General features: G+C 39.5%; 3 protein-coding genes across 3 annotated transcripts; 2 read left to right on the forward strand and 1 right to left on the reverse strand.

Moving 5' to 3' along the window:
* Positions 1-3,838: 3,838 nt before the first annotated feature.
* MELLADRAFT_93403 (uncharacterized protein) lies at positions 3,839-6,235 on the forward strand (the record flags this gene model as incomplete). The annotated part of the gene is made up of 9 exons (XM_007405848.1): positions 3,839-4,184; positions 4,262-4,319; positions 4,432-4,548; positions 4,654-5,282; positions 5,361-5,405; positions 5,477-5,717; positions 5,798-5,895; positions 5,989-6,083; positions 6,164-6,235. 9 exons carry the CDS (start codon positions 3,839-3,841, stop codon positions 6,233-6,235), a joined length of 1,701 nt encoding a protein of 566 aa, XP_007405910.1.
* Positions 6,236-7,393: 1,158 nt separating this feature from the next.
* On the reverse strand, positions 7,394-9,080 carry MELLADRAFT_93404 (uncharacterized protein; the record flags this gene model as incomplete). Its single annotated transcript, XM_007406225.1, has 8 exons — positions 7,394-7,728; positions 7,775-7,903; positions 7,963-8,298; positions 8,361-8,429; positions 8,476-8,481; positions 8,555-8,679; positions 8,752-8,921; positions 9,003-9,080. The coding sequence occupies 8 exons, from the start codon at positions 9,078-9,080 to the stop codon at positions 7,394-7,396; spliced, it is 1,248 nt and encodes a 415-aa protein (XP_007406287.1).
* A 3,682-nt stretch (positions 9,081-12,762) lies between these two features.
* Positions 12,763-13,199, forward strand: MELLADRAFT_93405 (uncharacterized protein; the record flags this gene model as incomplete). The annotated part of the gene is made up of 3 exons (XM_007405849.1): positions 12,763-12,771; positions 12,855-12,914; positions 13,065-13,199. 3 exons carry the CDS (start codon positions 12,763-12,765, stop codon positions 13,197-13,199), a joined length of 204 nt encoding a protein of 67 aa, XP_007405911.1.
* Positions 13,200-13,320: the final 121 nt, after the last annotated feature.

The following is a 13,320-nucleotide window of genomic DNA, read 5'->3' on the forward strand; positions in this document are numbered from 1 at the left end:
GCGTTGTTTTGAAATTTCTTTAGATTGGCGAATCTGGAGTGCTGTGGGTTTTTGTCCGGGTGCTAAGCCACAGTCTGCTGCGATCTGGTCCTGTGAACGGCGTGGCATCCTGCAAATGGATATGAAAATATCAGTGATAGTAGATTGTGAGGCACAATGACATGATACGTACACAGCTTAATGTCTACCAAAGATCTTTGAATCCAGATTGATGAGAACAAAACGTGAAAAGTCTTGATTGATTGGTCTGTTATCAAATCGGTTTTATTGAAAGATTGTGCTATATGGCAACCGGTTTGAAATACTTGATGCCCGGTTTCATGGGCCAAATTTGGCCACAGCCAAGCACAAGATGAACTGCAGACAAGTGTTCAACATGTGATTGGTTAGTAATAATAGGTTTCTATGGATCTAATGTTGTATTTAGAATTGATTTGATGATGGGTGTTTGGTGAGGTTTTCATTTCAAAGTTGATGAGGTTCCCATTTCTAACCGAACTGGGATCCTCAAGTTTAACGAGGTTCTCATTTCTAACCAAATTGAGATCCTCGACCTTTGAAACTAACAAACCAAGAGCGGATGTAGTGGATAATCATCAAAAATACACTCACAGATGCCGGATTGGTTCAGCTTTGAAGTGAATGATCGATCAATTCACTGTTGAGATAGGATAGAGGTGACAAAGTGGTTTGCCCAGTATTTGAAATTTCGAAAACAGGGCTTTGAATTCAAAACTGGTTGCCAAATACCATGATCCTTTATCAAAAGTTAAATAGAAAGAAAACAATAAATGATTGTCAGTATATAGTGCGCTGGTATTCGATTTTGAAAAGACAAAATCAAATTAGAAAGGTAACTAACTTTGAAGATGGTATTATCTATTCTAGCACCAAATTGAATGATAAGTAAATCCAGAAGTTCTTTCAAATACCAAACTTGTTGTTTGTTAGAGTTGAAAACAATAGTCGAATTCGATGGTAATAAAACTTCGAATCATTATCGGGTTTGTGGATGGATCAGGGATTGATGGATTGATGGTTCAAATCCGGATTTGGATTTTGATTCTGAGTGAAAGCAATCCGAACTAGTACTGATCTGAGATTTGTAGTGAAGAATCTTGATCGATGGATGAGATGAAAGGGTGGTGCGATAAAGAATTTGGAGGTAAGGGTAAAGAGCGGTAAGGAAGGGACAAAATGGCCGGGTAAGGGAGTGATCGTCGGTCCTCCAAACTTCAAAGATGACGTAAAAGATCCAAAACTTGATCGGATACTTTTTATAAGCGTAAATTTAAGCTAATTTTAAAACGGGAGACGTAAAAAGGTTGACCGTTTTAAAAATATTTTACGTAAAATTTATGACTCCGTCCAAGTTTTTAAAACGTAAAATCACGTAAAATTTGGAACTTGAAACCCCTTATTAGGGGGGCTCAAGTCAAAAAATTTTACTACTTTTTTCGTAAAAAACTTTTCCCAATTGCTTAAAATTTACGCAAAATTTTATGCAATTGGGAAAAGTTATACGACATCCCAAATTTTTTTGAGCAGTAAATTTACGCAAATTTGCGTAAATTTGCTGCTCAGAAGGAGATCCGAAAGAAATTTTTACGGTCCGTTTTTATGAATTGGGAAAAGTTTTTACAGCACGGTACCGTAAAAAACTTTCCCCAATTTTTTAAAAAAGGGCCGCAAATATTTTGAATTGAGCCCCCCTATTATCTTCCGTTGGTCTATGTACTCCATAAGACGGATCGATTGACTGATGAATAAGGCTCCATATGCATGTAAACCTGCTTTTGGTTTATCTGGATTGGAACTTGAGCTTACAGTAGTTCTAGAGATTAAAGAACCCTTCTCGAAAACTTTTCTACCGGTAATTCTCAAGGAAAGCGGATAAGTGTTCGATAAGGTAATAAGGGGTTTCAAGTTTGATTTTTTTACGTATTTTTACGCTACAACATCTTGCCCGTTGTTGTAAAATGTGCGTAATTTTTTTAAAACGGGAGGCCTTTTTAGGTGTCCCGAATTAAAATAAGGGGGCTCAAGTCAAAATATTTGCGCCCTTTTCTTAAAAAATTGGGGAAAGTTTTTTACGGTGCCGTGCTGTAAAAACTTTTCCCAATTCATAAAAAAGGACCAAAAAATTTCTTTCGGATCTGCTTCTGAGCAGTAAATTTACGCAAATTTGCTGCTTAAAAAAATTTGGGATGTCGTATAACAATTCCCAAATTCATAAAATTTTGTGTAAATTTTATGAAATTGGGAAAAGTTTTTTATGATAAAAGTAGTAAAATTTTTTGACTTGAGCCCCCCTAATCACGTTGTTTTTACGCAAAATCTTTTTACAAAAAACTTGCCCGAATTCTTAAAAATCCCATAAAAACCAATCAAACTTGAAACCCCTTAATGAGGCCGATTGATAACAGTAAACCTACACGTTGAGATCGATCAAGAGTTTTATTGAAGATAACACCAAGAAAGAAATGATATCAAGTGATAAAGCTGATATATGGTTTTTATAGAGTGAAATGAGGGCTGAGGACAACTGATGATGATTCGATTGTGATAAATTTCTTTTCTCATTGGTCATGAGCTTCGATCAAGTTGCTTGGGATCAGGCTTACTTCCCATCTTTTCTTTCTCTATAAACCAAGTATCATCAAGTCTTGTGGTTCGATATCTGAATTGTATCATCTTCTTGACAACCTATCCATCACGGTTCAAAATCACCATTAATGAAAAGCCGGCAAGTCTTTCTCTAATACATTCGCTATGCATTTACCTCTTCGATTGTAACCTCCTTATACATACGAAGTCTGACGACCAACGTGCTTTCTGCATTTTGAAGCCTTGATGAATCCTTCAACGCTCCAGACTCAGGTTGGTGAAACTCTGGTGGACTCTGGAGTCTGGTGGTAGTGCAACGGTTAAGGTTTTCAAGAATTTTCCTCGGGTGACCGTGGCCACCGATACAAGTTAGACAGCTCACCTCAGCTCACTCATCATCTCATGGTGTGATACTTAAATTGAAGTTCTTTATACATATAGCTTTTGATGACCACTATGAGAGAGTTGGCGCGTATAAGGTTTAATTCGAAAGGTGAAAAAAAACGAAACTTCTCATAACCAATCCACCACCTTTCTTTCCTTCCTTTCATTTTTTGTGTTTCGTTTTATGCTGACATTTACAAGATCTGTTAGTATATGATCACAATACAGTCAAACCGGAAAAGCTTGCCAGCGTCTCTTCTTTTGATAATTTAACACAAAGTGAGTCTTTTCGTCCATCTTTTGCTCTTTATGAAACCCTCACGTTCCACTTCGAAAGCTTAGTTGGTCAACTTGAGATATTTTCAACGGATTTCCACACCCAGTCGAATCATAAGCAAATCCATGTTCATACATGATCATCTTGTCTTTCTGAGCTTGTTGATCAACAAAGTTGCCTTAAAGATTCAATTACTGCAGATCTAGATTTAGCACCATAAATAAATATCTTGATCCATAAACTGCTGCTGTGCATATATCTGTCGCTCATAGAACTATAATCACTAATGTCTTGCTTTTGCCCTTTCAGGATCCTCCTCAGCTTCATTTTGCTCTAGTCTGTTACCTCCACCGGGAAACGAGAAGCGCATCATTCCTTATCTGAGGACCTTTCAACTTCAAGTTCGAATCACATGTAAGTAAAACGTTAGGTGATAAACTCTTCAGATCACTATCGTATATGGGCTATATAAACAATCCTTGAACTAACTGATAACCTTTGCATTCGGTGTCACAGTAGTATTCCTTGCCACGGCTCAAGCTGATTCACCTGGAATTAGATTCGTCAAGGATGCATGCGAAAGACAAACAGGATGAGGTTCCAGACAAAGTCGAAACCGCATCCAATCAATCAAAAATAGCATCAATCAATCCTGATAAAGCAGCGCCGGGATCAACTTCAACGCCCATGGGACTTGAAATTCAAGATGAAAGACAATTCTTATCATTCAGGGAGAGCCTCAGTGAAGTCAATAGTACGCATTTCTCAAAACGAGAGTTGCCGGACGGGAAGCTTGAACAAGATAGCTCTGTTCAACCAACCATCTACAAGGTTTATAAGCGACGATTTGTTGGGTTGATTATGTTGGCTCTACTGAATGCTATGTCCGCTCATAACGCTACACTCTTTACAACCAGTACGTCAATTTTATTCCTAGCGGAATTTGATTCATTCCAATTTCAGTGTACTGATCTATACCATTTAACACCACAGTCACTACTCAAACTTCTTCCGTTTTTCAAATGTCTTTAACAAAAGTGAATTGGCTTGGGTGAGTCATTTCAAAAAAAAAACGTTCGAAAAAGGTGCCAAGAACTCCATTTGAAAAAGAATGAGATCATGAGTTACACTTAATTGATGTTAGATGAGTCTTGATGTTCCAGAAACATTTTCGGGGTCACTTTTGTTGTAGTAGCTTGGTTTGTACCTTTACTCGTCGAAAAAATGGCTATACGATGGGTTTGTATTATGGCCGGGGCAGCCATGACTATTGGAGCTTGGTACGCTTGAAGAGGTTCAACTTTCAAGAATCTTCCTTGAGAACTTTGATTCATCTTACACCTTTGACCATATTCCCAATCTGATGTGATCATTGCACTTTTTAGGTTACGCTATGCTGCCACATATACAACAAACTCTCTAGACACACACGCTGAGCATATGGCCGCCTACAGCTTACTACTCCTTGGTTCCTTCATCATCTCGATCTCCCAACCTCTTCTATTAATCCTCGGTCCAGCTTTCAGTGAATTGTATTTCTCACCCAAAACTCGTATGACAGCAACAATGATAATTGCTGTCTCAAACCCAGTAGGTCAAGCAGTTGCAAGTTTTCTTGCACCAACACTTGTTCCTGAAAAAGCTACTATGAGTGATTTCAAAACATTACTTTTAGTTGTCGCATCTGCTACTACTTTGATTTCGTTAGTATCACTTGCTATTGGGAATGGACCTCCAACTCCTGCCTCAGCGAGTTCTGAAATACCACGTCATTCAGCTTGGGATGGATTTAAAGTCTTATTTGGGATTCATACGTCATCAAAAGCAAAAGTCAATCGACAATTTCACACTTATAACAAAACTCAACCTGACAATCAAAATTCAAACCCAGCTTACAAAAACTCTCCAGAATACCTTGACTTTTCTATCGATGAACGACCTGGTCATGAGGATTTGACACGAAGAGATAGGATTGACTTTCTCTTATTAACTTGGTTATTTGGTACACTTGTTGGTAAGTTCTTTTGACAGATCTTTTTGACCCTGTTCTCCTTTTTTCTCATTATTGACCTTACTTTCTATCATCTTATAGGGGCTTTTTCTGCTTATGCAATCTTGATTGAACAAATCTACTCACGTGAGTTAAGTCTCAATTCAAGAAAGCCAAAAACCTGATTCTTAATGAGTTTTTTTGTTTTCTATCTATAGCTTATGGATTCAATTCAGATCAAGCTGGTTATTTTGGTATAGCTTCAATCATACCAGGTTTAATTAGTGCAGGAATTAGTTCACCTATCTTTGATAGATTCTTACGTAGATCTAGAGGTCCGATTATTAAATGTTTAGGTCCATTACTTGGTTTGACTTATTTTGGTTTGATTTGGATTCCTAAAACAAAAAATATCGGTGCTATTTATGTCTTGAACATTGGGATTGGGATTTTTAGTTTGTGAGCTTTTTTAATTTTGATTTTTCTTTTTCTATCTCTCATCTTTAGATCACTGATATTTCCTATCTTGATCATTTTAGTATAAGTTTACCAGTTGCGCTTGAATTAGGTGCAGATATCACTCATAAGGCTATGACACCTGATTCTTCTGCTGCTATATTATATTTAGTAGGAAATGGTTTGTTTAAACTTCCATCCAACTCTATAAGTTTATATCAGGTTTTTTGGCTAATGATATTTTCATTCTTTTTCTTTGATAATCAATAATCAGCGTTATCTGTCATCTTTCTAATCATCATGGATGCACTTCGTTCTGGTTCAGATTCGTCACCACCATTTGATATGACCAATGCTTTGATCTTTCAGGTAAATAACAACCTAGGCAGCGGCTTGAGCCATCTCTATCATTGAATTTTCATACTGATTCTTTGTTGAATTGTTTTTAGGGAGTTATGACCCTTTCAGCATCTATTTGTATCGTAGGTCTCAAAGCTAAGCAACGTCGACCTGATCTTTGAAGATTTGATCTTTATCTTTCCACTCTCTACTCAACGGAGTCCCAGGCGGGGCGTGTTTTTCTTTCAATCGTCGTTGTTTTTCTGTCCGTACTGTATACATTTCACATCCACTGTATTGTGCTGTAATGCATAGTATGTACATGGTTCATCGGAAGGGTAAAGCTTGTTCCTGAGACCCACCTCAAGCACTTTTATAATTAGTCGGTCTCCCCTATGACTTCGGTACATATCAGGTAGAAGTGAATATATTAGAAGCTCGGGCACGTCTTGCATAGTGAATATTGAGAATTACAATTTTCATTTTATTGGCGTGAAGCGCTCGTCCACAGACAGAAAATAATTATACAAAGTTGATTGAAAAAGATTGGATGCAAGAAAAGAAGAGAAGAGAAATAAGTTTTATGTGAGAGTATCCTAAATTTGTACGGTTATGAATGTGATTCTATTATACAAATCAAATCTCTGATCAAGAGGTCAAATTGTTTGAGGTTCCTTCCATATCAATTTACCAAGACCGTCATCATCATAGTTTAACTGAACATGAACTTGATCATAATCTTTGTCTGTACAACTTTTTCCTACTTGATCAACAGACATTTGAGAAAACTTTTCAGAAAGATTACCAGCACAAGCAACCCGAATGATCTGTGTCACATCATTTGGATCAAATTGAACAGGTTGATTTGTATGAAGAGGAAATGAGATAAACCTTTTATAACATCCAATGAAGACAGCAGAGATCGAAAAAAATGAAACCAGAATGATAGGAATCATCGAAAGAAAGGTAGGTGTGAGAAAACTGCGGGTTGGATCCCATCCTACATCCCATCCCAGTGATGAGATCATCAAAGTACCATTGAAGTTGCATGAGATGTTGTTTGGTAAGTTGTTTTGATCTGATGTATTACCGACTCTAGAAAAGTGGGCTCGAAAAAACTTTTGAGGTAAATTGGCAATCAATATGTTGTTCTTGGACTTGAGAGCCTTTATGAACACGTCCCGCCAGGCCATCTTGGATGGAATATGACTCACTGTTGTCCCAAACTCTATCACCCCGTTGAAGTAATGGTTCTGATCGAGGTGAGGGAAAGAAATCAGCAGTCCCGAAGAAATACCCCATCAAACAGATCTTATCAACATCAACCATTATTTTTTTGACTAGAAACGTACAAGAATTGTGTCCAATTTGTCTTCCTCGACCCACGCACCAGCATCATGATACACTGAATAGATATCATCGCTAAAAGCATTTGCCCACATAGTTTGAGAGCTAGAAACCATTGCCTTTGTCAACATGGCAAGGTACTTTGAGAGAAGCCGAGTATCTTCTGACATCTTATGGGTTGGTTTAAAACTAGTTTGGTTAATCGTCACACTTGGGTAATTGTAGAAAACTTGATAAGTCCCAATCGTTGGTCGGATTTCACACACAGTTGGCCTCAAGAAATCGTATTGTGATCTGTTTCCAGCCAAAATGAGAACTGAAGAACATACTTCAGGGTCCACAGAACAAGTCGGTTCAAATTAAATGCTGCGCACCATGATTTCCAGTTGATTTAGCACCGGTCAAATCTTGATCAAAGCAAACATGAGCAACAGCTTGGCCCATAATCTCTGCTGTCTTGTTTCTCAGTCCCGGGATGTACCGGGAGGTAGTCATGGGCACATCTAACATAAGGAGACATTTCGTGGGGTGATAGAAATTCCACTAGAGGGCGGCCGCTCACCAATTTGTGTTCCATTTGGGCAAGCTCCGCTCCAAACCCAATTAGAGAAACTTTGATCAAGAGGCAAAGGTGCTTCCCAATGTTTGACCAGCTTTAGTTGAATTCTAGCACGAGAACTTGCTAAACCAGATGAACCTATAGCTTTACATGAGACCCCTCCACGTAATCCCATTTGAAAAGTTGTATAGTTTATTGAAGAGCTAAAGACAGTGTCATCTGCTATTCCATCGACATGATAAAGCTTTTTCATTTCACCTCCAGTGTCGTCTCCGACCAAGTGACCATTATTACGTGGATCGTGATTTACTGAGCCCATTGGACCAACAGCCAAGATTCCTCCTATCAAACCGCATAAAATTGTTCAAACTTGTAGGAAAATATATTGAAAAGATGCTCACCAGTAGGGACCGAATATGCAGCTCCGTTAAACTTGAACACGCCGGGATATCCGATGTGAGAGGAAGCCGCTGACATACCACTAGATACCGTTATATATCCAAATAGTGTCCTGACCTGAGGCTTGGTGCGTTCTAAGTTACGCAACAGTGAAATCAGAATGAGATATCAAAAACATTCAATAAGAAAATCTTACCTTCATCATCCCAGCCTATCTCTTTGTGTAACAATTTTCCAAACTCCGCTGAACTTAAATCAATTTGTTGGCCTGACATATGATGGCGTAACATGATGGGTGTTGGTGTCAGAAGAGTGACAAAGCTATCACGGTGAGAAAAAAGGATAATTCATCAGCTCTGTGGTATGAGTTGGTTGACAAGTATTCCTAATCACCCGGCTGTCATTGATTTTAGTAAGATAGCGCTAGCTACGGTCATAATTGAGATTGTTAAATGAGATTTCTGAAAAACAAATGACGCTCTTGAAATATCAATGGTGGCTGAAAGTTCAAAGAGTGAAGTAGGACTCCAAGTCAAAGTAGCGGTCGTATACAAAAGTACTGCCTTGGAAAACCCACTACAGAGGAAGGCTGCCACATTACTTTCTTCATATTTGATATCTTCACAAACAAAATATCAACTTACAATGAGCATAATACCGAAAGAGTTGTTGAAATCGCCGAGACGCAAAAAGCCATCATTTTTGGGGAATTCTTTGCCCATTGGGCTATGCTCGGTGGTAATGGTATTTGACACTGATTTGTGACAATAATGAAACCAAGAACAAAGATCATAACACATAATTCTCCCAATACAATTGACCATGCGTACGGCCAGAGAAGTATTGATTGGATATATCTTGGATAGGGGTCTGGGCTGTGCAAAAGGAGGAAAGAAAATATGTCAGTATGATTTCAGTCTTGAGGATCTGATGCGCGATTCATCAAATTGGTAAAAGGCTTTTGGAATGAGTGCAATAATTCAAGTTACCTTGCATCTGATTCCGATTTATCTGTGTTTAACAGTGAAAAGCTTATAGGGTTGTGGCCGACGTCTGCTTCCATGGAATTCGGGAGATGAATATTCCGCGAGTCTCTACTCTCCCAAGGGTGTGACTCTATGGTGGTGAAAGTATCTTCAAGAGCTGTGGTGAGGGCAATAGACGAGAATGAGTCATTATCAAAGCGGTCAGAATCCATAATGGCCTTCAATGATCGATGTTTGATTTGATGCGGCATATTTGTGATCTGGGCATATGCAACTCTTCAATAGTGAGGAGGTATGCCCTTTTGAGCTGTGATTGGGTCGAAGCTCCGACCGAATTCAGATATCTCATCTTGGTTGAATTTGACTTGTTAAGATGCACAGCAACTTCATCGCGCACAGCAAGATACTTCAGTGTGAATGTTCGGAAGCCCTCAACTTGTCTTTGAAAAAACAATCCTTCAAGACCAACTTTAGTGCAGGATCCACATGGTGGGTCAGAAGGTACAGCTAGTTGCTAGGCACTCGACGTGATAAATTGAAGTTTATCAAACTGATGGAGCCGGCCTCAGATCATTTTTCGTTTGAGATGTTTGTGAGATGTTTGTTATGGTGACTTGAACTTGGTACTCCTAGCTCGTAGCCCTGCTACAAAGGTTGAAAGACAAAAAAATACGCTTTGTGATATGTAAATTAAGTCCAGCAGTTTCAACAGGTTTAATCCTTCTCCAGTGCCGTGGCATGTCGCTCAACTTCGATGACCTTTGAATTACATACAGTCGATTGCAGAAAGTTTGGAAACTTTTGCCCGCCAAACTTGAGCAAATTGGCGCGGAATTCTTTCCAAGCTTTGTGAAATTGACTGTACTTACTCAATCACTAGAACAGATCACATGGTGCATGCCCAAGGTATCCCAATTCTCAAAGGATATACCTTCCTACCGCAAACCAACCCACAATTCTCAAGCCAGGTATTCAAAACCAAGATGGAGAAGCCCAAGAGTCTCTGCACGTGGGTGGCACTTCTTTGCCGTACGTCTCTCCACATGCCGGTGGCAACACCCTGAGCCTATAGCGGATTCGTCGGCCTAATATGTGCAGATGCCATATAACTATGTAGCATGAACATTCAGTTGATGACTCTCTCATTCCCGGGCCACCATTTCTACATCAAACCTTGCTCCCTTTCAGTCTTGCAGTCGGAATCCATATTTGAATTTATCGTTCTCTCTTCCTCGAAAAAAATGCTTCATCTCTTTCCAAAGATATCCTTTCTACTCCTCTCATTGTGCATTATTGGCTTGAAGGCGGGGGACGGCACGATTTATTCGTGCCAAACAGAGTATACCTTTGTTAATGATAAAGCATGTATGGAATCTCTTTCAAACCCTCGTTCAATTGGCTCATATACCCAGCATAATATACACCCATGGCTAAGATAGACCTCTTTCATAACTCCTCACACTTACAGTGTGCAGAGTGTCAGACACCTACGGGGTAAAGTGCAGCGCAAAAAGCTGTAAAAATGGCTCTAATAGTAACAGTAAGTATTCTACAAACCAATATTCATTCCTCATGATTTCAATTGGCACTGCAAAGCTGCTCATCTTGCATCTATCTTCTATTTCCTCATGTTAGACAAAATGATTGGGATGGTGGGATGCCAGGTCTACCAATCTCAAGACAAAACCGTAAGTAAACAACAATGTTACCAGTATAGATACGAGCCTCAGATCAAACTTAACAAAGTCCCTCGCCAAAGGCCCGAGCCCCAGCGAGGGACTTACCCCATAAACTGGAATCCTGGCGTGAGAAGTAGCCTGTATTGGCTCAAAAAACGCTACTTTGAATTCTTTGATTTGTTCCTAAATAAACAGGTCTCGGAGGTAAATAAAAGGATGATGGCAAATATTCATTACATATGAGCCAATTGCAAGCTTCCCCAAATCTGGTCTGGAACTTGGGCTACTGGGGAATCAAAAATGGGTCTGTTTTCAATTTTCAGCAGCGGCGAGCCGGCTCAAAGCCTGTATTTCTCAGAAAGCGGTCAAAATAATTGATCTTCAACTACTCAAAAAGATAACTTCCCAAAAAGATAGAAAGGAGTTTGCAATTGGTACATATGTAATGGTCCCTTGCCTTTTTCTTCTTTCTTTGTTGCGAGACATGTTTGTTGAGAGAGAAAAAAAACAAACAGATGTAGAGAATTTGGAGCAAATACAGCTCACTTCTCACGCCAGGATTCCAGTTTATGGGGTAAGTCCCTCGCTGGGGCTCGGGCCTTTGGCGAGGGACTTTGTTAAGTTTGGCCTCAGATACACAAATTTGGTCAGTTTCTTCGTGAATAATCTTTGTTTTCCAAGCCTCTCATTGACTTTCTTATCAAACCTTTATGCGTGTGGATGGTTCAGTTGCTTGGAACGGCAAACATTTTTATACATGCACCGGGTTTGACCACCCAACTTCAATCATCCGTAAGTCATAGTTTTTCATCATTCAAAACCTGCTTGATAGAGAACCCTTTTTTTTCTAGAATGCGATAATTGCGAACAATAAGAATTGCGAGTATATCAAGTGATAGATCGCATCAAAACAGGTGCTTGGTCATGTCGTGGTATCCTAAGAACAGTATAAAAGGCAATTCTTCAAGAATATCATGGTCAATCCGTTTGAACGATTCCCCAATCCTTACCTAGGCATCTAGTTTCTTATAGTCATCTTAACTTGAACATTCGCTCTGTGACACCCATCTTTTTTGACATTTAATTGAATCTTTTGATTCTCATGCAGCCTATCCTAAAGACTCTAGTCAACAATTTTGTGCGAGATGTAGAGTATGATATCCTATGATATCTATAAAACAAATTCTACTCGAGATGTAGGTCAGGTTTGAGTTTTAATATCAGTCATTTATACTGTACCACTTGTAAAGTCTAGTAGAAAGCCAGTAGCAGCCTATCTCTCAGATATTCTTGATATGATACGATGATTAAATCATTGAGGATGCTCAGCAGAATCAATGATGATCCAGCTACGCTATCAGTGCCCTAGCGAATAGTGCAAGATAGGAACGGGTTGGGGGTTTACATATGTGACAGTAAAGTAAATCAAATCATCGATCGATCGATTGACCACAAATCCCTTCCTCTTTACCATCATCACCATTACTATGCCAACCAAATCACCATCATGTTGGCAACCCTTCAAACCCCTCTTCGACCGGCCTTCAGGCTCAGCACTGCTTCTCCCACACGTTTCTTGTCATCTTCATCATCAAGTCTCACCAAAGTAGCAGTCTTGGGTGCAGCTGGTAAAAGAGCTCCTCTAAATCTCCTTTTCAAATTCAAATTAAGACTGGTGGAATCTGGTTCTAAAATCTTGGATTGACTCAGGTGGAATTGGACAGCCCCTCAGTCTTCTCATGAAGCAAGTAGGTACTTTCTCGATTCTTCAGTTTTGATTGGACTTCGATTTTGATCACAGGAGCTTACCTGGATATTTGTTTGACTCTAGAGCTCATTGGTATCTGACCTCGCTCTTTACGATGTCAGAGGTGCTCCCGGTGTTGCCGCAGTAAGTGATAATCGCTTCTTTAGGCCTCAGAGAGCAAAGCCCGGCCCCAATCTCAAGGTGTCTTGCGTACTTTTCAAAACAGGATGTGTCTCATGTCAACACTTCCGCAACCTGCAAAGGTTATCTACCTGATAACAACGGCCTCATGAGAAAGCCCTCGATGGCGCTGGAATTGTTTTGATCCCAGCTGGTGTACCAAGGAAACCAGGAATGACCCAAGATGACCTCTTCAACGTTAGTATATCACTTGAATACGTTTTTGACCACTCGGTGATAAACCTCTGATATGTACTCCATTTCACGTGATCTTGTGTGTCATCAGACCAACGCCTCGATCGTTCGAGACCTTGCTACTGCAGCTCCCAAGGTTTGCCCAAAGGCACACATGCTGATTATCGCTAATCCC

Source organism: Melampsora larici-populina, assembly GCF_000204055.1.
Source record: "Melampsora larici-populina 98AG31 unplaced genomic scaffold MELLAscaffold_5, whole genome shotgun sequence".
NCBI classification, from domain to species: Eukaryota; Fungi; Basidiomycota; class Pucciniomycetes; order Pucciniales; family Melampsoraceae; genus Melampsora; species Melampsora laricis-populina.